The sequence below is a fragment of the Ascaphus truei genome, chromosome 6 (genome assembly GCF_040206685.1).
Source record: "Ascaphus truei isolate aAscTru1 chromosome 6, aAscTru1.hap1, whole genome shotgun sequence".
NCBI classification, from domain to species: Eukaryota; Metazoa; Chordata; class Amphibia; order Anura; family Ascaphidae; genus Ascaphus; species Ascaphus truei.
Genome location: NC_134488.1, coordinates 95,543,045 through 95,567,949, shown reverse-complemented (window position 1 = coordinate 95,567,949; position 24,905 = coordinate 95,543,045). Strand labels below are relative to the sequence as shown.

Genomic DNA, 24,905 nt, shown 5'->3' with positions numbered 1-24,905 from the left:
CTATTTAAGTATGTTGGTCCTGGAAGCCCCTCTGCCCATGAGAAATTCTTTAGAATTTAGATCTTGTCTCAGTAATATGATATAACATTTGGGGAAGAATATACATGAGATTAACCCAGCACTGGAAGACAAGATTGAAAACACCTCCACTGCCACCATATATTTCCCCTTGGTGCTAAGATAAGCCGGGATGAAAGACAGCCAAACAGTGACAAACACTAGCATGCTGAAAGTTATATAGTTGGCTTCATTAAAACTATCAGGCAGTTTCCTAGATAAAAAAGCCACCACAAAGCTGACTATTGCCATTAGACCCATGTATCCCAGCATACACCAGAATGCAGTAGTTGAACCTTCATTGCATTGAATGATGATTGTGCCTAGTTTATAGGTTGTGTTTCTTTCAACAAAAGGAGGAGAGATACACAGCCACACTGTACAGAGGATTAACTGCACTGATGTGGAAATTACAACTATTGAGTTACCCAGCTGAGGTCCAATCCATCGTTTCATGCTACTGTTGGGTTTTGTGGCTCTGAATGCTAGGACTACCATGATAGTTTTGGCCAAAATGCAAGAAATACTGAGAGCAAATACAATGCCAAAGGCAATTTGTCTGATGATGCAGGTTACATTCATAGGCTGACCAATAAAAACAAGAGCACAGAAAACTGAGAAGAGGAGGGAGATCAGCAGAACATAACTGAGCTCTCGGTTATTGGCTTTGACTATTGGAGTGTTTCTGTACATGATGAAGATGAGCAATATGATGGCAGGAACTACTGCTATGGTTACAGCTGCGACACCCAAAGCTGCCCCTAATGGTTCTTGGTAGGAAAGGAATTCTGTGGATTTTTCTATACATTTATTTTTTTGTTCATTAGGCCAGTACTCATCAAGACACTTCAAGCAATCAGTCATATCTGCAAATAATATACAAATTATTATTAGTGTATTTTATAGATATATGTTTCTTTGTAATGAATACAATTTACAGATGTGTTTCTCCTATACAATAGGTGCAAAAAACTTGATAAGTCCTCTGTCTGTGTTTTATAAATATTCATATCTAAACGGAAATTAATGTCATGCTTCAGTTACATTTATCCTACACCCAATAAAACGTAACAAAAAATATAAGAAACAATTGAAACTACAGTATGTTTTTAAATTCTCGATGTGAGAATTGATGGACCTCTTTGATCCATCGTTAGAAGAAGCCTAGTAATCACTATGTCAGATAAAGTGATAGAACTACTTGTTCTAGTGGCCAGCTACATGCAATCACACATACCCTGTACATCACATGGCTCATCTCTCAATGATTTCAGTGCTATGCAATGAATATGTAATCATACATGTTTTGGGGGCTTGAAGTTTTGAAGAATAAACAGTTTCATAAATTGAAGATATAAACCCACACCCAACTGGATCAAACATTTTAAACTTTCTGTGATTGAAAGTGCTTAAGATAAATTAATTTAGAACATACAGTATTAAGCTGGAAACAACATTGCGTACCAGTTTGGTTGGAAATTTCCCCTTCACCACAAAGGATACAGTCAAAGCAGCAAAGAGACTTTCCTGACTGAATTGCTTTCCTGTACCCGGGTGGGCAACTGTTACTGCAGACGGACAGAGGAACCTTGAAATGTGAAACAGTTGAGTCTATTTTCTGAGAGTCAAAAATATTAAACATCATCTACAACTTTGACTATAGAGCAGACAAAGAATCCATGAGTGCATCTACATGTCTTCCACAGGTTCCCGATACAGCAAGGGAAAGCTCACATTAATTCTCGTTTAGAATAGATTGGAAGCTAAAAAGTAACATGCTTTGTGTATTTATTTGTCTACAATTTTCCAAAATCCCTGCCTGTAATTTAACCCAGTATGGCGTGTGGCAATGGGGCAAATGAAGCAGGTTCGGGAACCTGTGTAATACATGCAGATATAATCATGTATTCAGTGTCTTTGCTGTACATTGAACTGTGGAGGTGTTATCCCTTTTTTATTACCCTCCACAACAACCTTATTGTTTTTGGTTTGCAACCAATAAAACGGCACAATGCAGAATTGGTTACTAAGGTCAAAGGGACAAGTCCCAAAACGATGAAACAGCTGCTTATTGCCTGTGGTTAAGGGCATAAACACATTGAGCTTGGTAAAAATGATGTGAGGGGTGACCCTGCAACATGGACTACATTCTGGGTATCTGAGAACTGATATATTACTCTAATTTTACGAAAGAGCGCAGGATGACTTTACTGTACCATGTATGGTGAAGGTCCTTGTGACTTTTTTCACCTTAGCTGGTTCGTTTCTCTCTGCAACCAGTACCGACATCAGTAGTCGATATCAGTATGAAACTGGTATTAGATGGATGCACTAGTTTGTTGGGGTTTCTCATTCTGTACTTCCTTAAATCAGTGTTAATTGGATAAACTGTGTAATACAGCAGATGGAAACTAGGAGATTAGTGACATATTCGGTATATTTGTACATATTTGCATGCCATAACTAGAGATGGGCGATCTCCTTTGGCAGATTTGAATCCGCCTTGGATCGCTCGGTTTCTTTTGCCCAGTGGATATCCGCATATTAGTTGCCAAAAAGTCAAACCCGTTATGGCGGCTTAAATCTGTCCCAAGTTTTTTTTTGTATTAAAAAAAAAATGGTTTGAAGCAGGTGGTCTCCGGAGCTGAACCACATTGATTTCTGTTCCAGGGCACCCTGCTTCCCGAGATACTCACCTTACCTCTGTAGGGCATGCCAGTATCTCTCGCTGGGACATTTAGATGGTGGTTACACAGAGTATCCATAAAAAGGCACAGTGTAATGGCAGATAGCCTGATAAATTGCTGTGTAACAAGACCAAATTAGGCCGATGGGAGATGGGATTTCTGGCAAAACATCCCCTCTCCTTCTTCCTTAACCGCAATGTATCAGTATAGTGCTTTAAGTGCACTAATGCACAGAAAAGTTAGCACCCAAACGCTAAACCATTGGTTCCCAAACTTTTTCAGTTCAATGCTCCCCAAGGCAATCAGGATTTTTCCGCGGCGCCCAAAGTAAAAACAAAGGTGTATATACATACCTAACAGTTGCAGTGCGCAGTTGGTGTCTCTCTCAGACACTCTCACACACTCTCTCCCTCTGACCTCACCCTCTCTCTCTCTGACCTCATTCTCTCTCTCTCAGACCTCTCTCTCTCTCAGACCTCTCTCTCTCTCAGACCTCACAATCTCTCAGACCTCACTCTCTCTCAGACATCACTCTCTCTCAGACCTCACTCTCTCTTAGACCTCACTCTCTCTCAGACCTCACTCTCTCTCAGACCTCACTCTCTCTCAGACCTCACTCTCTCTCAGACCTCACTCTCTCTCAGACCTCACTCTCTCTCAGACCTCTATCTCTCTCTCAGACCTCTCTCTCTCTCAGACCTCTCTCTCTCACAGACACTCTCTCTTACAGACACTCTCACCCTCTCACAGACACTCTCGCCCTCTCACAGACACTCACCCTCTCACAGACACTCACCCTCTCACAGACACACTCTCTCTCTTTCTCTCACAGACACTCTCTCTCTCACATACACTCTCTCTCACAGACACTCTCTCTCTCACAGACACACTCTCTCTCTCACAGACACTCTCTCTCTCTCTCTCTCACAGACACTCTCTCTCCCTCACAGACACTCTCTCTCTCTTACAGACACTCTCTCTCTCACACACACACATACTCCCATATACACACACACAAACACACACACACACACACACACACACACACACACACACACACACACACACACACACACACACACACACACACACACACACACACACACACACACACACACACACACACACACACACACACACACCACACACACACACACACACACACACACACCCATATACACACACACACACAACCATATATACACACACACACACCCCCCCATATACACACACCTATACACACACACACACACACACCCCCATATACACACACACACACATACACACACACATATACACACACATATACACACACATATTCACACACACACACACACACCCATACACACACACCACCATATACACACACACCGATATACACACCCACATACACACACACACACACACACACACACACACACACACACACACACACACACACACACACACACACACACACACACACACACACACACACACACACACACACCGATATACACACCCACATACACACACACCCATATACACACACCCATATACACACACACACACCCATATACACCCCCCCGTTTTTCACATGTCAGCAGCCCCCGTACACACACACACTCTCTCACTCTACACAGATGGGGGGGGGGTCGGAACAGAGGAAAGGCCGCGACCAGCACCACAACCCGCTCCCCCTCCCTCCTCTTGCGCAGGCAGCGGGAGCGCCGGGGACAGCGGGGACAGCGGTCTGGGGACAGCGGTCTGGGGACAGCGGTCGGGAGAAGAAACCCCCCCCGCTACCACCTCCATGCAGGCAGCGGGAGCACCGGGCACGTGGGGGGATCTGAGGTAAGCGGGGACCTGAGGGACATCCCCGCTCCCATCTCCTGCCCCGCGGGCTGTCACACAGTGACAGGGGGAAGCAGGAACCCGAGGGACATCCCCGCTCCCATCTCCTGCCCCGCGGGCTGTCACACGGTGACAGGGGGAAGCGGGAACCCGAGGGACATCCCCGCTCCCATCTCCTGCCCCGCGGGCAGTCACGTGGTGACAGGGGGAAGCGGGAACCCGAGGGACATCCCCGCTCCCATTTCCTGCCCCGCGGCGTGAAGGGTCCTGCGGGGGGAGGGTGATTGTAACAGGGGACTTATCCCTGTTCAGTAATGTGCCTTTAATCTAGCAGTGTGGTAGTTAATTACTAAACACCACCTGCCTGATTAGATTGCTTACAAAAGCCTGCCTTTGAGACAGGAAGTGACTCCTTAGCTCTGACTGAGAGCTGTCCTTTGGAGACAGCACGTCTTGAGCTCTGCCCAGCATAGCTGATTGCAAGACACCAAACAAGACTTCTAAACCTGGATGCTGATATTTTCTGTGCACGCACTGGTGCGGTTCCAGGAGAGCAGAGAAGTTTACTCTACAGAAGCTAACAGATAAGACTTTCATTATTAAGAGACTGCTTATATCTGCTTATTTTCATGCTATGTGTTTGGGGTTGGGAGAAATGCTTAACTAATGGAGATGTGAACTAATTGCATAGGATTTCTCTAGAAATACTCCCAAGTGAATGGAAGCTTTGTTCCCCCCCCTGTGTTTGGATAATTTCCTGATGAAAAGGAACAGGCACAATAAAGCCTATTATAATTTCACATTATAAAGCCTCCTAATTGTGTACCTCTGTGAACGTCCGTCTACAGTGATGATGCGCCGATGCTGCCGGGCGGGGGGGAAGGGAGGGGGGGTGGCGGTTTTGGCCAGGGGGATGGGGTGTTAGTGCTGCTGGGAGACATGTCTCCCGGTGCTGCTCCTCCAGCGCACGCAGGGAGAGCCGGCGCCGGGTTCAGCGTTTTAAAAAAAAGAATTTGCTGGCCCTTGTTTCCCGCTGCTGGCGGTCCTGATCGCGGCGCCCCTCTAGGCAAGCCACGGCGCACCAGGGCGCCGCGGCGCACAGTTTGGGAAACACTGCACTAAACCATACAGTGAGGGACAAATCAGGGAGGGTAGGGATGGAGATAAAGGTATCTTTACGGCTAACTGATTGAGTAGTGCGCCAACACATCCCGAAGCTAAAAGTAACATTGAGCCATGAAAGGAAGGGAATTTATGGTAAAACTTCCCCCTTCCACGGCCACACTAAATCAATATATTTTGTATGTAAATAGTAACCGCTAGGATGAGGTAGTTGATGCAGGCACTGGTAAGCTGCAGGCGGGTGCAGGGACACCCAGTGTGTCGCTCACCGATGCGAACACTGCTGATTGATGACATCAGGCAATGGAAATAATCATTGAAGGGAAATTGCATGTAGGGAAGGCTGACAAATTGACCATAGATGCAAGGATGTCAATAAAAAACAGCATTTATGATGGAACAAGGATGTGAACAAATAATGTGTAGAAATATAAAGATACCCATTCTCTCCCTCCACTGTAGGTGCAAAGTACTTTTGGTTTTTCAATATATATATATATAAATAAATAAATAAATATATATATATATATATATATATATATGTAGAGGTATCGGTACCGTGTTAGCCGAGCTTTAATAATCAAAAATTAATAGACGATACCGTTCTGTGACTAACAAAATGCTTTTATTTGTGCGAGCTTTCGAGATACACTGATCTCTTCTCCCCCCCCGTGTAGTATGTGATTTATGACTTGAGGTGTTAAATAGTTCCTGAGTGTTATTGATGTAAGAGTGTGTGTGTGTTTGTATGTATCATCTATTTCAGGTTGGTTTAGCTTATCTTGCCTCTATATATAAATATATATGTGTATATTACACTTATTAAGGTTATGGTGGGTAAAAAAAGTGACAAAAACCCTCCACAGTAAAGCATATTGCAACTGTAAATATTACTGTATATTCATTTGCACGTCTGTAACCCTGTCTTTCACCATTATCGCCCAGCACACAGCACTTCCACTGCAGCAAGGGATTCTGGAAAATGACATGCAAATGAGCACACAGTGCCACCTTTTATCTCAAGCTCACATTACATGAACAACCCTTAGCCAATGCATGCTGCTTTAGGCACAGCTTTTAAGCAAGGGCTTGGGAGATGCAAAGCCAGTAAATCCACTCTCAGGCATGTTTCAACCTCAGTGTGAAGTTGTTTGCTGGCATTTGCTGTTTTGAGATTAAGAGTAGGTATTCACCACACTTATTAAGGTTATGGTGGGTAAAAAAAGTGACAAAACCCTCCACAGTAAAGCATATAGCAACTGTAAATATTACTATATATTCATTTGCATGTCATTAAGATTTAAAAACCAGAGACAGAACATGAAACACTGACAGAGCTCAGTGCACATCCAGTGAAACTTATACACGGTACAGTGCCTAAATACAGGTAAACCCCGTTATAACGCGCCTCGTTATACCGCGATTCGGTTATAACGCGGTTTTCCCGTGGCTCCCGGTTTTTTTTTTGCACACTGCACACACTACACATACTGCACACACTGCACACACTCTCACTGCACACACTCTGCTCACTGCACACACACTGCTCATTGCTCACACTGCACACACAGCACACTGCACACACACTGCTCACACTGACACACTGCACACACACTGCTCATTGCTCACACTGCACACACTGCACACTGCACACACACTGCTCATTGCTCACACTGCACACACGGGAGGAGGAGATTTTTTTTTTGCACACTGCACACACTCCCAGCACTCACTGCACACACACTCACTGCACAAACACTCACAATACACTCACATGTCAGCAGCCCACCAGCCTGTTTTGCACATGTCAGCAACCCACCAGCCCGTTTTTCACATGTCAGCAGCCCCCGTTTTTCACATGTCAGCAGCCCCCGTTTTTCACACACACACACACACACACACACACACACACACACACACACACACACACACACACACACACACACACACACACACACACACACACACACACACACACACACACTTGTTTTTTTTTTGCACACTGCACACACTCCCAGCACTCACTGCACACACACTCACTGCACACACACTCACTGCACACACACTCACTGCACACACTCACTGCACACAGCTCTCACAATACACTCACATGTCAGCAGCCCACCCCCCCTCACATGTCAGCAGCCCACCAGCCCGTTTTTCACATGTCAGCAGCCCCCGTTTTTCACATGTCAGCAGCCCCCGTTTTTCACACACACACACACACACACACACACACACACACACACACACACACACACACACACACACACACACACACACACACACACACACACACACACACACACACACACACACACACACACACACACACACACACACACACGTGAAATTGTTTTTTTTGCACACTGCACACACTCCCAGCACTCACTGCACGCACACTCACTGCACACACACTCACTGCACACACTCACTGCACACAGCTCTCACAATACACTCACATGTCAGCAGCCCACCCCCCCCACACATGTCAGCAGCCCACCAGCCCGTTTTTCACATGTCAGCAGCCCCCGTTTTTCACATGTCAGCAGCTTCCGTTTTTCACACACACACACACACACACACACACACACACACACACACACACACACACACACACACACACACACACACACACACACACACACACACACACACACACACACACACACACACACACACACACACACACACACACACACACACACACCACACCTCTTGCAGCAGCAGATCTGGCTGGGAGGACACTCACACACACTGTAGCAGATCTGGTAGGAAATACACTCACACACACTGCAGTAGCAGATATGGCTGGGAAGACACAGACACACGTTGCCGCGCACCGCAAAACCAGGGGGCTGGGAGGGAGAGGGAGGGGGCTAGGAGGGAGAAGGAGGGGGCTGGGAGGGAGAGGGAGGGGGCTGGGAGGGAGAGGGAGGAGGGATGAATCGGCGCCATTTTTTAAAAACTTTTTTTAAATTTATTTATTTAATTAACTTCCTTCCCTCCTCACTCCCTCCCTCCCGATCAGGTGCGCGGCGGACATTTAAAAAAAAAAATTAGCGCAACCCCGTTACTAACGCGGTGGTCTCGGGGTGGACCCCGAGGACCGCGTTATAACGGGGTTTACCTGTATATATGTATAGATATCTATTAAATAAAATGGTCTTTTAGTTTAACATTTTGGCCAAAGTGTTGTAAGCCCTTGAGCCACTACACGGCAGACCACATCTCAAGGGTACCTAACACTAATATAAATTCTTAATAACCTGTGCATTACCAGGAAGAATGATTTATAATAAATCTGTCAAAATTAGTTGCATAGTTCTAAGTCTGATTGAAGCTCTTATTAACCTGTACATTATCAGGAAAAGCACTCTGTATTAGATTTGTCACAATCAAACTGCAAGCAAGCAAGTTCCCCTGAGAGTGGGAGATGCAATGGAGTGAGCTTTTAACCATTTAAATGCGGGAGGGGGTGAGTTTCAACAAGCCACCCTCCAATCAGCTAAGACCAGCTGAACAAGAATTGTAAAACATACAGGACACCTACAAGCTCATATTGAACCCCCAAAATATGTTTTACAATTCTCACAATAACATGCAATTACAGAAAATGCAGAACAGTTTCTTAAAATAAAATGTAAAAAATAACAGAAACCCCTATACAGTACATTATCATATGTTATAGGTCTTTCCCAGAGAGGTCACTGGAGTAGAAGATGACAATTCATGTGTCTGATCCCAAAACACACCTCTTGTTGAATTCTGAATTTTCATATTACCTGGTTGAGACTTTTGTACTATTTCTCCCCCATTGAAACAACATAGGACCCACCCCTGTCGTAAATCGTGTCTCCTGACATTTTTATGACTTAGAAGAAAAAAAACATTTTCTTCTGTCATTTAAAAGTCTGTCTTAATATAGAAACACACTCATAACTTAATTTCCCCAATACTTAGGCAGACGTCATCTTCATGACTGCGTCCGTGCTCTCCACACACGCCTGCATCTAAAATCTGACTGCTTAAATTCTATATTCGCAGGGCAAACAGTTTTCTGTTATAGGCACATTTTGAAGTGATTAACACACAAACATTCCCAACTCTCAAACTTCTACACCCACCACATCATGAATATATATTTATGCCAAAATGAGTGCTACTGAGTGTGGTAAAAGACAGGGGTGCCCAATGCTACATCAAATTGACAAAACATATGTAGCCCTGTTTCCTTCTGAATACAGTATACTACCAATGCCCCTGAGGAAGAGAGCAGATCGCTCTTGAAACGCGTAGGGTGGAGGTTCAAGCCCCGCACACATTGGTGTAGTATCCCCCACACATCAGTGAATCAACGTGAGCTGCCAACTAACCATCTCTTGTAGCCGTCGACGAGTTGAATCAGCTGTTGCGGTTTCCAATCATTCAAGCGCCCTGCTAGGCGCCTTGCAGGAGTACCTGCTGACAAGTTGCATCTACGAGCGGACAGAGACGCCAGCTAGCAGTGAGCAGCAGACAGACGAGCTCACGGTGGTCCGTGGCTGACATCGTGCTGAATCAGCTGCAGCTGAGTTCCATCTGCTCAGACGTGCTTCCTGGAGCTGCAGGAGTCCCCGCTTGATGAGCTGTACCCACGAGCCGACAGAGACGCCAGCTAAGCAGAGAGCAGCACACAGATGAGAGGGGATACTCTCTAAATTATCCACTGCCTGCAAACCTATTCCATCTGGTGAGTAGGCATTGCTATTATCATCATTGGTGCTACGGAGTGCTAGAACCACCTATTCAGATTTTTAATTGCTTAAATATATATGTCCATGTAAATTGTGCATTATATTAATTATTAATTGTTATTAAATGATTTTATTGTCCTAAAAATACCATTCAGTTTTCAGCTGTTATATATATATGTTGTCTTATATGTTGTTTGTTTAATGTTTCAACAGTATTACGCTATGTGTTGTGCTTTTTCTTTGTTTTCAAGCCCACCGTGAGGATCAACATTTCTTCACAACCAACAGGCTTGGTTTTCGTATATCCTTTATAGTAGTAAAGTTTATAGGCGCCCACGGAACTATTCCCTGTCCATACTGTTTTCCTGACCAGGGGGTCAGGCTTTGTGTCCTAGGCAGCCCCTTATGTATAGTTTCATATAATATATAAGGTAATAGTTACTACACCATTACATTGCGGTTAGCGCTACCTGTTTTGTTGTTTATATACTACCAATGCTGTCTAACCTGTTGGATCGCAGGGCCGAATCCTCTGCCACGGAGAGCCTGGGGCAATGTATATGTAGGGATAATCTCATACCAGGTGCAGCGCCTCCACCTGCGATAGTTCCCAGCAGAGCGGGAGTTGCTCCTCACAGGACAATAATACAGTACTACTCACACAGCATATAAAAGAAACAGTAGCTTTACTAGCGGTAACCATAACCATGCATATATCATTCCTGTCAATGTTACTTTTCAAGGAGACACAATAACTAATGTGTCTCGCAGGACGCGACCCTTCACCGAGTTCCCACACTGTGTCCAATACCCCACACCATAAACCCCCGAAGGTGAATGTATGTGTGTGACTGCGCAGCCACTAATATGGATAGTGTTACAGTTGGTGCACTTTATTGGATGTTACCTGCCGAGCGTTCCTGCGCTCGGGCCCGCAAACGGTCTTCACAAAGGATCCGACGACGTGGGGCTGTCTGTGATGTCATCCGGGCCGATCCCATCTGATGATTGATAGTACTCCTGGAGAGGTCTGGTCCCAAACCTCTGGGATGCAGCTGTGACAGTCTCTGTGTCACTAGCTCTACACACACTAACGTGACAGGATCCTATTTTAGGGCCTGTCCCTATATTAACTAGACTTGACTGGGACTCAGGGCCTATCTGGGCCTGGCGGTATGCAGGCCTAGTGTAGAAGCTACTTGCCTCTCTCTACACACTGAGCTCCTACCTCTTCCCCTTCCCGGTCTTTTCTGCCCAACGTGCTCCCCTGCGCAACCTCCTAACCTTTCCCTGCTCAGTCTCTTCGCCGTATTGGCTCCCGGCCGTCACCTGGTCCTGCTGAGGCTCATGGGACTTGTAGTCCCCTACTCTAAACCTCCTCTGGTTGGTCAGTGCTTCGCGCGTTCGCGCAACCACTTGCTGCGCATGCACGACCTCTCTGGTGTCGCCGTCGCCTACGGGACTACTGCACATGCGCGAATACAGAAATGGCAGCGCCCTGGACGCTTAGGTCGCCGCGGAGCCTCCGGTGCACCGGAGCGCTCCCTGCAACCTTCCCTGACTCTCTCACCACAACAGAGGTGAGGGTCAGTGTGGGGGACCTGGCTACACATATAAGTTAATAATTATAAAGTTTAAATACTTCAATAATAATAGTAATAACTTGGTTATTTAGTTAAACCCTTTGGGCAAAGGGCTAAGGGAGATTGGATGGATTCTCCTGCATCATAGCACCCTGGCCACTAGTTAGGAAGCATACATATATACTGTACTTCTTCGGATTGTCATCTACTATTTTACTCTATGTTCATTAATTTTGTATAGTGTGTCTAACTTGAAGTAATGAAATACTTCAACATCTTGCAACAATACACAGAGTCTCCGTAGACATTGTCCTCTTGTAAAGATTACAGCTTCTTTCACAGAAACATTAGATGCATTAAAAAAATCAGTGCAATGCTGTACAACTGAATTTTCTAAAACTAAATACAAACACAAAAAAAATGACATTTAAATAAAACACATAGGCAGTGTTCGACAAACCTATACATTTGCTCGCCCCGGGCGAGTGGATTTAAACCCCGGGCGAGTAAATATTGGCCCAAGCTGCACACGTTTGGTACTAGGTGGCGAGTAGATTTTTTTGTGTGGCGAGTAGATTTTTTGGTGATTTGTCAACCACTGCACATAGGCATATAGTTATTAAACTGTGCTATTCCACAAGACACTTGAATGGACCACAAGGTGTCATCCTAGAACCGCTTACTAAAGATGTATGTATGTACAGAATGTATCCAGTGGTGGGATTCAATTTTTTTTAGCAACAGGCTCTCTCTCACATGGGGGGGAGGGGGAAGAGAGCCGGGGGGTGGGGGGTGGGGGGTGGGGGAAGGGAGAGACCTGGGGGGGAGAGAGAGCCGGGGGAGAGGTTTTGTGATTATGTTTTATATTTATGTTTTATTCAGTTGAACAGGACTGCACATGGGGGGTGGGGAGGGGGGGAAGAGACCAAAGCCCACTTCACATCTCTCCCTGCCCCTTGTACATCCCCCCCGGATCACCTCACATCTTTCCCAGCCCCCCTCACATCTCTCCCAGCCCCACACATCTCTCCCAGCCCCCCTCACATCTCTCCCAGCCCCCTCACATCTCTCCCAGCCCCCCTCACATCTCTCCCAGCCCCCCTCACATCTCTCCCAGCTCCCTCACATCTCACCCAGCCCCCTCACATCTCACCCAGCCCCCCTCACATCTCACCCAGTCTCACTCACATCTCACCCAGCCCCCCTCACATCTCTCCCAGTCCCCCTCACATCTCTCCCAGTCCCCCTCACATCTCTCCCAGCACCCCTCACATCTCTCCCAGTCCCCCTCACATCTCACCCAGCCCCCCTAACATCTCTCCCAGCCCCCCTCCCTTCCAGGCCTACCTGGGTGGACACAGGCACAGGGAGGGCTCCCCCGGCTTAAAGAATTAGCTAGTAGTAGAATCTCTTGAGTCAGAGCAGAGTCTCTTGAGTCAGAGCAGGAGCAGCACGGAGAGAGGAGCGCTCAATAGCAGCAGACAGGCAGTTCCGGGTCAGGCTGCTAGATGGCGCTCCTCCCCTGCAGTCCTGCTCTTACTCACTCAAGTGATTCTACTACCAGCTAATACTTTAAGCCCGCAGCCGCATACCATCTCCCTCTGCTGCTGCCTTATACCATCTCCCGCCGCCACCGTATACCATCTCCTCCTGCCGCCTGTTAAGCACCGTTTCAGCAAATGTCAGAAATCCTAAGAACAGGTTCGCACGAACCGGTGCAAACCGGCTGAATCCCACCACTGTATGTATCTACTGTATATCTTTATTTGTAAAGCGCCATCCATAAACATAGCGATTCACAGCAGTAAGGCACGTGGCATAATAACAGGAGACATAATGGGAATAAGTGCTACCGACATAATAGTAAACAAAGATCTTACAATCTAAGGCTGCGGCCACGCTGCCGCTGACCGCGCTGACCGCCCGGTGCTTGGTGAGGTTACTTCCAGCAATTTAAATGTAGACGTCCCCGCTCATGCGATGCGCGCGCGCTCACCCACGCTTGGCGCTTACATAAACAAAAAAAACTTGACTTTGAACCGCGCTCAGCTTGTTTGCAACGCCCCCCCCCCGCACGCGCTTGCAATAATAGCAAGGACACCCGGCGCTTATGCTTGGAGAGCTGGTGACGTCACCGCTCTCCAAGCATGACCGCTGTCAGCGCCAGTGTGGCCACAGCATTAGGGACACAATCACAATATCTAAAAAAGTTTTAGAGTCATCTCACCTTTCTTTCGCCTCCACTCCATAAAATTGCACTTTCATTAATAATGAGAACCCGTCCAACAGTGGCCGTGAAGTCAAAACTACCAACTTTCACATATTGATTCATCTGCCAATTTAGTATGTCATAAATGCCTGGAGCACTGCCAGTTGAATCATAAAACACCTCTTCACCATCATTATTTGCAAACCGGACGTGCTTAATATAGTGCAGGAGCTGGAAACAAAATTAAAAGTTCTAAAGCAATTGGTTTATTTAAAGATAAAACAACAACTGATGAATATGTATGTATGTATGCAACTACTACTAATAATAAATAGGTACTTTTTTTAATCATTAGCATCAGTGGCTTAAACACGTGCTACTATACCTCTCTGCATCTGCTTTCTGCGGGGTGTGGCCTTCACTGAGCAGGGGCAATAGCTCCTCCCCATGCCTGTTTCCCTACCCCCTACATGGCTGAGCACACAGACAGGGTCTGAGCAGCCTTATCCCTCCCTACCAGGTAAAAAAAAGTGTGTGTGTGTGTAGCACTGTTCCCCCTCCTCCCCAATGGGAGATACACAGCATATGCTACCTAGTGTGTGGTGCAATATCTGTTAGGGTCAGGAAAGCTGAGTGGATCTGCGATGTAGTGGAGATCAGGACAGGCTAAGATTCTTCTCTGAGCTCTTCTCATGGTGCTTAGCGCCTCCAGCGGTAGTGGGCTCCAGGATGTTCGGAGGTCAGCCCCTACTATTGCACTCTTTCCCCCTCAGCTCAAGGACTGATACTCAGAAGAGGATCTTTATTGGGGAACATCCACTGCAGATCTTCTCACCGCGATGCAATGTCTCAGAGACTCCTTACCTCTGGATGATGCGTTGCCCCTGATAGTATAGGGCATTTGTAACCTGATGTTCCCTCAGTCCAAAAGACTGAGGGTGAGCACGCTCATCCCGCCATGGGAGAGGCTGATAGCTCTACTGCTTCCTCTCTCTTCCAGAGCAGCAACAGGACTCCTCTCTCTTCCCGAGTAGAAGCAGGACTACTACTAAATTTGGTAGTCCCCTAATTAGGATAGAAGGGGCGGGCTCATGGTCTATACCTATTCCCGAAAGGCTTAAACAGGCCATGAGTCACCACCTTACTCCTGTCCATGATAGAGGAGCATGGGTGGGGGCACAAACCCATAGAATTAACCCCTTATAGCCTGCAGCGTGCAGGACTTACATAAAAGGGCGGGAAAGATAGGCAGAATATACATGCCCTGTTACATGTGTAAGTGGGAGATTATGTGTCTGTGTGTGTGTGTAGGGAGGGGGGATTGTTTGTGTAGGAGGGGGCTGGGATGTTTGCGTGTGTGGGGGGGATGGAGAGTTTGTTGGGGGAGGGGGATTTAGTGAGTAGTGGGGCTGTGTGAGGGAGAGGAGGGGGGAAGAGTAAGTGAGAGAGGGAGGAAGAGTAAGAAAGGTAGCAAGACATGGTGGAGAGAGAGGGGGCAGTAAGGGTGGGGGGAATGTGAGGATGAGAGAGGAGACTATGAGGGGGTGAGAGGAGGAGTGCTCACAAGGCTGCTCACCTGGGGACCCTGCTGGGAACTACATTTATTTAGTTTTTGTATAGATGGCCCTTTCAAAGTGTTTGCAGTGGGGCCCTAATAATGTAGTTATGCCACTGATAAGCAATCTAAATGCATTAAAAAAACAAACTATGATCTCATAGGTGCTACTTATGTGTTTTATACAGGACTAAAAGTGTTTCATGTTCTGTTCCAAATATAAATTGAAAGATTATATTGCCCCTTAAATTCCAACGACAATGGATGCTGCTCCGACCCAAACAGAACCGTCCACTTAGTTCCTCCAAAATGCTTCTTACAATTGGGAGTGCAATTACAAGGTGAGAAACGGAATATAGTGTAGTAATTCTGTAAAAACAAATGCAATCCAGAGGTCCTATACTAATTCACTCACAGATTTATAATGAAGATCCAGCATTGGAAATCAACAATGGCTTCCAAATTCACCGATCTTCTCAGTGTGCGTAATAAGTTGTCTCCTGTCTCACTTCTGGTATTTCACTTCCAGGTTGGACAGGCCTTGCTGTAAAATTGACGATGTTACAGTGTAGCACCCTTCTCTCAGCAACAAAATGCATTTCGCAGATTTAGCTTAGTCGGGAATTACAATATTACAATGTAGCATTTGCCTCAGCACCACACGGTAGCAATAGAGTGTATCTCCCAGAGGGTGGGGGAAACAGTGTTACACATAATTACTACACTATATTCCATTTATTTCCTTGTCATTGCACTCCTCAGTTGTAAGAACAAGGTAAATGCAAGCCATGAAAACATATTGGCTAACATATGAAAACTCTTTTCATGGAAATCTGGTAGGAAAATGCATTAGATCTACATATTAATTTTGGGTTGTCTTGCATTGGGTTAAGGGAATTTTTGTTTTAGATGCATTTTTCAGCAACTGATGCGGAGGTGTCCCACATAAATAAGAAGAATTGACCAGTGTGCATGAAAATAGGACAATTCAGACTTGCTAAAGCTTCCGGATTACATTACCTGCCAGGGTTCAAAATTGTCCACAGTAGCACATGATCCATTTACAAATGGACCTTTTCCTTGTTCGCATGAAATTAAGCCGTGTATTGCATGTGCAATACTATAAGCGGCATTATATGCATTGTAGCTGCCACTTAAATAACTCGTATCAGGAAATATTAATTCCTTTTCTAGAAGACTCTCATTTCCTCCACAGAACTGGACACTTCCTTCCAGTCTAACATTAATGTTCTGAAGATTATTACGTACAGGAAACTTGCAGCCAAACATTTCCTCCCAGAAATCTTGAATAAATATATCTTTTGGATTCTTAGAAGGATGAAGACTAGTGAGAAAATGCAAGAATCCAGACATGTTGCTACTTCGAACCGAGAACCCCAAAGCTCCCTGACATGCATTGAAAAAAAATGTAGAAAAAGTAGAGACAGTGGACCAGCCATCACTTGCTATCCATGTCTTTCCTGTGATGTTCCTCCTAGATATCTCTAGCATGATGGGATAGAAGTTGTAATAAATGGAGAAAACAACAATGACCTGTGCAGTGGACTTTCCAATAACATCTGCTATATACTCAGTTCTTTTACTGGAGTATGTTGTGGGTATTGCTAAAAGGAACTCTATGCAGACACCTGCTTTCTCCACTTCTGCTTTCAAGGTCTGAGTGCCCTGCTGACCATAGTCACTCTCCTCTGACATTATCCCAATCCAGGTCCATTTGAAATGTATTATCAAATAGGCAATGCCAAAGGCCTGTAAATCATCACTGGGCACAGTCCGCAGGAAAGATGGAAATTGAATGTTGTCACTTAAAACAGAAACAGTGGATCCAAAACTAATCTGAAAATAAATTAAAGTTCAGTGAATAATGGAATGTTGACGACAATGTTTGCTTAAACTCTTCACTTTTTTTTATACTTAATTTTTTTAATTGATTTTCAGCATTTGTCAATAGGGGGGGGGGGTGAGAGGGCTAACAGAAAATAGAGTAGGGAGGGGGTACAACAACAGTTTTGATATTTGGATTTGACATTCTTGTACCTTGAACCATCAAATATGCGAGATGGTTGGGAAAGTTATAGTTATTCACCAAAATACAATTTTGCTACCAATGAGTAGTATTGGATATTAATGCCTCTATACGACTGCAAGGAGCTGCTCCAAGGCAACACTGGTCTCTCTACAGAAGACCGCTAGATTGGTTGGGGGGTGGCCTACAAGACGGTTGAAGGCTCTTATAGATCAGCCACGGGTGTCGTACCGATAACATTTTGAGCATGAGTCCCTGGGAATGCCTGTCAGTTCCTCCATTTTAAAAGAGTACCATATTATTATTTTTATTTGGTTAAGAGATGGCAGGTTTGGGCTCATCCAGAGAGCAGCAATGGAGTATCTCGCTGCCTTCATTATGTGGGCCAACAATTTATTTCAGAGCCTGTCAATATCTGTTAGATGTCTGTTCAAAAGAAATGACCAAGTGTCCAGTGGGAATGGGATGCCCAGGCAGGCCTTGCCTTAGGGAATGACAAGCAAGGTTGCCGCCTTGGTCCTCACACCTTTGGGTTCCCTGCACTCCCTCTACTCCCTTCTCCTTCTGCTAAACCAGAGGGGGGAGCTGGAGGAAGGAGCACAGGGCCCTCCCTCCTCCAGGTCCCGCCTCCATGGGCGACGTCACATGACAACGCATTGCCACGTCATGTCACATGTCGCCAAGACATCATGATACCATGGGAGTGCCGCTCTTCAAAGTACGTCCCCTTAACTTTATTCACAGGGGGGGTACACTGCCAGTGTACCGCCTTGGTCCCCCGCAAAGCCTATGGCTGGCCCTGTCAACCCAGGAAACTTCGCCATAAGCTGTGGGTCTTTTTCCACAATTCAGCCACTCTAGGACATGACCACAGATATGAATGAACGTGACTCACTGCACACAACCCTTTGGGCAGAGGGGAGACAGCCCCATGAACATTTGTGACAGGTGCACTGTTGTTACGTACTGCACCGACACACTTTATTCGAGCAAATACCCAGTATGTACCTGGCAGATACCTGGAATGCGCCGCTCCTCACCTCTGACAAGCCCCGTTGCGTTTGCCTTCCCAGCCTGGGTTCATGCCTGGCTGACGGGCGGCTGATCTGTTAAATGATAATGATTAGGATTTAATAGGCTGCAATGCTTCGCGTGTCTACCAGATGGCATAAATTCATGAATTGTAATGCAGTATATATATATATACTGTGCAGTATTGCAGCCAGCGGGAATAAAATGCTTCAATCCCTGCCTGGAAAATACCTCAATGCACTCGGGCAGAAAACAGTCACAAACCTCAATACACCCGGGTATACCCGAATTCGTGGGACTAGCCGAGCTCGAATAAAGTGTGTCGCCAGTGTACCACTTATACACAACCTTGTATATGTTTTCTTTAATTTGAGTGCATATGAGCTTGTTTTCCCCAGTCAATGACCCCAGAAGAAGTCGTAGGATGAAACATGTTGGGCCTTTTGTGCGTCTGAGCCACCGTACCAACTCTAAAGATCCAGAGAGGAACCCTATTAGCTAAGGCAGCTGTGATGCGTGAGGCTGACAGAGGAGCCCCCGGACGCGAGTGAGAGCCGTGGACCGGGTAGAGCGTGCAGGAGCCAAGCAGCTGATCTGGGAGAGAGGTTGAAGTGCGCCCAGAGTCACATCATGCTTTTAACCAGCGGGGAGAGTGTGAGTGTTTCCCTCCCCCCTCTGTGTTGTATGAAAGTCACGTAAAGTGTTAATGCACTATTGTCCTGGCATTTGTGTTTCCTTCTGCATATGAGGTCTGGAAGGATTCCCTACACTAGAAGATTCTATAGTCTATGGGAGAGCAGTACTGTGTGGTATCAGTGTTTAGTTAATCACTGGGGGTATTGGCACGTTGTATTGCACATTTCAATCTGCCCAAGGAACACTTGTTGGTTTGGATTGGTGTATTTTGGCGTTTGGGAGACCGCTGGTGTTCAGGCAGCATTTTGAAATAATTATTTTATATCACTTATTTGTTGCGCTTTATTTGTTGTTTATCTGTATCTAGTTCCACCCATATTTTGTGCCATCTTTTCTTGAGTTCCAGGCCAAAATTTAGCTAAACGATGCTGCCCTACAATTTAAAATTGTTTTTTTGTTCCATATAAAAGATTTAATTTGCGATTGAAAGTCTTGAATAGCCCTCAGAGGGACTGGGATGGGGACTATATGGATGAGTGTGACGGAGCAGTCTGTAGGCGAGATCAGATACGAGTCCACACATGCATTTCCGGGTAAACCATAATAATGAGTGGTTTTATTCTTCACAAAAACAACTAAAACATTGGGGCTACTGCCCCTTTATGGTAAAACATAAATCATAAAACAAACACCTATTCCCTATAAGGAAACTAAATAAACATTACTCCAACCATTTCTTACTGGGCCGCCAGCTAAGCTGGTTACCAATCCCAAAACATATAAAACAGTACCAAGACCAGGGAACAATATAGAAAGTCTTATTGTGTGGTCTGGTCTGGCGTCTCCGATTTCTCCAGGCACTTTAAGATGCAGGCGGTGAAGTCCTGCTGCTCCCAGTAAGCCTTTTGCCCTATCAGTACAGGCTTCTCTGCTATGTGGGGCTTTTGGTTCCCCACTGTTGGGGAAACCCTCAAAACCTTCTGGTCAATAAGCCTGGATCCCTGAGGGCGGGAGCTCTGTCTGTGTTCCTCAACAGACTCCAACAGGGAAACTGAAAAACTACTTCCTGCCTTTTAATCCCTGCTCAATCGGGAGTTTCACACATCACATGCATGAAACTCGGCACCAGTGCAGTCTCCTGATGCTTGCAAAGGGAGTTAACCTCTTCACTCCCTTACAATGAGGTAAAGGATTCTTGGCACAAGGTTCATCTTTACTGCATCAATCCTTCATATCCATGAAATATTAAACTTGGACAATATTCCAAGATCCGCTTTTAAGGTCTGGCACAGTGTATCATAGTCATCCATCAAGAATGTGCCCAGTTACTTCAAAGTATCTCTGCACCATTAAAAACCAAAGTTTAGGAGGCGCATGCGCGACGGCTAGGAGTATGGCAGCCTAACCTGACAGCTCCCTGCCTCGACCCCCATAAAGTCAAATATAACCCACAAATATCGAGACCAAACAGCACAGAAATAAAGCCCCATATAGCACAAGCACTCAGGATGTCCCGCAAAACCCCCAATCCTGGAAAAAAACGGGTGATGCCAGAGTATTATGGAGCAGCAGAGCCGCGCGGTGCAGGCTCAGAAATGGCGCCGCTTTTGAATGCCGGCTCAGAAACTGAACCTGACGGGGAAGAAGAGGAATTTACCCTCCAAGAGCAAAGACCGGCAAGGCAATGCGACATCACAAAGCTGTGCAATGACCTCAAATCGTTTTTCCAGGCCGAACTGAAAGAACTAAAGAGGGAAGTAACTGGACTGGGAGAAAGGACAGGGGTCCTGGAAACAAAGGTGGACCAGTCTATACGTGCTATCAGACGGCAGGATAAGAAATCCTTGGATCTACAGGCGCAGATAAATGAATTAAGAGAACGGCAAGAGGACGCAGAAAATCGCGACAGGCGGAATAACTTGAGAATCAGGGGGGTACCAGAGAGCGTACTGGACTGCGAAGCATACATTACACTATGGGTAGAAACGCTGCTCCCTGAGACCCCCAAAGAAGCACTGGCTATGGACAGGTGTCATAGAGCCCTACGGGCTAAGCCCCTACAAAATGAACCACCAAGGGATATAGTGATCCGCCTACACTATTACAAAACAAAAGAGAGAGTTCTCACTGTCACCAGACCCCTTCCAGTGGTGGAGTATGAAGGGGTCAGGCTCTCGATATTTCAGGACTTATCTCCGGTCACTCTTGCCCGCCGCCGCAACCTGCTTCCGATCACTAAAACCTTGCGGGAGAAGGGGGTCAGGTACCGTTGGACCTTCCCCTTCAGACTGCTGGTGGCAAGAAGTGGCAGATCCTTCATAATAAAGGACTTGGAAGAGGGTCCTGCTTTCCTACACAAACTAGGACTAGGAGAGGCCCCTGAAAGGTCGACCCCAGAAAGCCCTACACCAGACCCCATCTGGTCCCAAGCCCAAAGGTCCCCCCGGGCACATCAAGATAACGCCTAAAATATGGCACAAAATGACTATCTGTTCGTTCTAATGTTGTTTGGTTAAAGTTAAAAGGGTAACGAATAACCACCAAGTCCTGTTGTGTGAAACTGGCACCGTTCCCTTAGCGCAGTTCTTCAACCGCAAGACAAATGCTGAAAAATGAACAATTATAATAACACTACCTACCTTGACAAAATATGAGAGCAGCCTGGAAGATCCCGGCGGCATCGCCAGGAAAAACACGATGGCTCCCTTACAAAGAAGATGGCGGCGACACACGAGGCAGCTGGAGCCAAGGTGAGACGCAGGAGCCGGAAGGCAGCTTCAGGCGGGAAGCAGGAACGCGCTCACACTCAACCGCCAGGGACGAAAGCTCAATCCAAAATGGCGCCGGACCGGAAGGACGTCACCAAACAAGAGGTAGATCCGGTGAGAGAGACGCCATCTTGAGGGTGGCAGCACAACGGAAGGCCCCAAGAAGTGGCGAAAGAGCGCCTGACGGAGACAACTCCCCGCACAGGCACAAAATAGACAGCCGCAGCAAAAAATTCAAACAAACGCCCGCGAAAAACAGCAATTGACGCCGGTGCAGTCCCAGACAAGACACAGAAGGAAGAGTAGATAGCGTGAAGGGCGGGACGAAGGTAGATGAGGGTAGAGAAGGGGGAAACCCCACACAGAGAAGGGAAGAATAGCAGGTAAGATGACTAACAGTTTAAGGAGGTAGTATGCAGGCACTAAAAGTAGTATAGCGATAGCTGGGAAGTCAACACTAGCAGGAGAATATAGAAAGGTAAAAGGATGGGGATAGTAAGATTAAGAATGGGGAACAGGAGAGAGTGGGAGAGAAGAGGGCACAACAGGTGGTTAGGAAGGTTTGGAAAGTAGCAAGGGAGGCAGCAAAGATAGAAGAAAGAACAGAGAGTTAACGCAACGGTGCAAAGAGAGATGACACACTAGGAGGGTATCCATAGCAGTTGGAGAGCAGAAAGTGTTAAGACAGTGAGGGGGAAGTAGAAAGGAGAGGAAAGAGGAGGGGGGGGGAAATTAAGGAAGATATGAGAACGTTACAGGAAGGGAGGCAGGAAGGTTGTACTGAACCCAAGACAGATGGAGGATAAGGGAATAGACTCTAAGAGATGATAATGGAATAACATCCGTGAAATGGGATAGAGCAATAGCCCGGGCAGAAATAGACAATAGGCAGAGCTGAGCGGGGGGAAGGGATACAAAACCCAGAAAGGAGGAAGCCAGGGAGCACCGCAACAAACGACAAAGGACTGCAATTGCGACAAGACCAGCGCTATAGTAATAAGGGACACAGGATTACGGGGATTTGGTTGGTTTACCCTAAGTTCAGTGGGTGAGAAGTTTAACGTTTATTAGGAGGGGAGAGGCGGGAGAGGTGGGAGGTAGCCTGCCCTGAAGTCTGCATGGGCCTGGCGTTAGTAAATAGGGGAAAATTCCCTATGCACACTAGCGCAACCCTTTGGGTTGGATGTTCGGGGAAAGGAGGTAAACACCCGGCCTCGAGCCCGAACATTCGAATTATGGACTATAAACCCAAAGGAGGAAATCTCGGCGGAAGGAGGGAGGAAAGAGAACGCCGAGAAAGTTTATATGTTTTGATTGTTTCTGAGTTTTCTTGTGATGTTGTGTACATGTTCACCCCCATGTTCCCTCGTGTGTGTCCCCCTCCCTTCATCCCTACAGATGGGGCCATCAAGATAAAGGTGGCTGGAGCTCACTGGAAGCACAGAAGTGGACTTGCCCGAGGCGGCAGAGAACAACTACGACAGCCGGATCAGCACAGCTCTACTAATGAGTAAGGATATAGTTCTAATATCCCATAATGTTAAGGGCCTGAATAGCCCGGCTAAAAGGCGAGTTGCATTTAGAGATTATAGACGTAAGGGCGCAGAAGTACTCTTCTTACAAGAGACACATTTCTCCCAAACTAACTTCCCCAAGTATTTCGATAAAAACTTCCGAACCCATTTTCTAGCATCAGATCAAGTTAAAAAACGAGGGGTCGCCATTCTAATTCATAATCATATCCCATATAGACATGACAAAACGTACCAGGACAAAGAAGGGAGATTCCTGATCATCACGGGTTTCATCCGAGAATCCCCAATAACATTCGCTACTGTATACGCCCCAAATGATAACGCCACATCCTTTTTCAATGGCTTCTTCAATAAACTAAGTAAAGTTGCAAAAGGCAATATCATAATGGCAGGCGACTGGAACAGAGTCCTTAACCCTAGTCTAGACCGATGCACGACCACTAACAAACAACACAGACATGACGTATTAACTCTAACAAAAGGTATAGCAAATTGTCAACTAATTGACATATGGAGAGAACTGCATCAAGGAGAACGAGAGTATACTTTCTACTCTCACCCACATAACTCATACAGTAGGATAGACTACTTCCTCGTGTCTAATGGTATGGTCCCTGGGGTCTCTCGCACAGAGATCCATGATATTTCATGGTCTGACCATGCACCAATAGAGCTGCGGTGCACACTAATCCCGCTGGATAGACCTAGAGCGAACTGGAAACTAAATGAGATCCTATTAAAGATCCCGGATCTCGGAAGAGAAGTAGGTGCTAGAATTCAGGAATATTTTGAGGAGAATGAGGGAAGTGTGGCATCACAAGCCACATTATGGGAAGCTCATAAGGCGACTCTCAGGGGGACATTGATGAATCTGGCAGCCAAACGGAAAAGGGAAAGAGAGAAAAAAACTAAGGCCTTAGAAATCCAAATAGCGGAACTCTCTACCCTGCACAAATCTAATAAACAGGCACATATACTCAAACAACTGCTAGACACCAAAATTAAACTCAACCTCCTCCTTACCTCCCAGGCTGAGAAGGAAATGGCTTGGTCTAACCGGAAATTCTATGAAAAAGCGAACAAACCTGATACACTACTTGCCAAT

At 46.2% G+C, this 24,905-nt stretch overlaps 1 protein-coding gene across 1 annotated transcript; it reads right to left on the bottom strand.

Annotated features, from left to right (window-relative positions):
* Window positions 1-17,156, bottom strand: LOC142498136 (extracellular calcium-sensing receptor-like). Its single transcript, XM_075606643.1, has 4 exons — window positions 16,803-17,156; window positions 14,246-14,458; window positions 1,522-1,645; window positions 1-923 (listed from the first exon to the last, which is right to left on the bottom strand). The coding sequence occupies exons 1-4, from the start codon at window positions 17,154-17,156 to the stop codon at window positions 1-3; spliced, it is 1,614 nt and encodes a 537-aa protein (XP_075462758.1).
* Window positions 17,157-24,905: the final 7,749 nt, after the last annotated feature.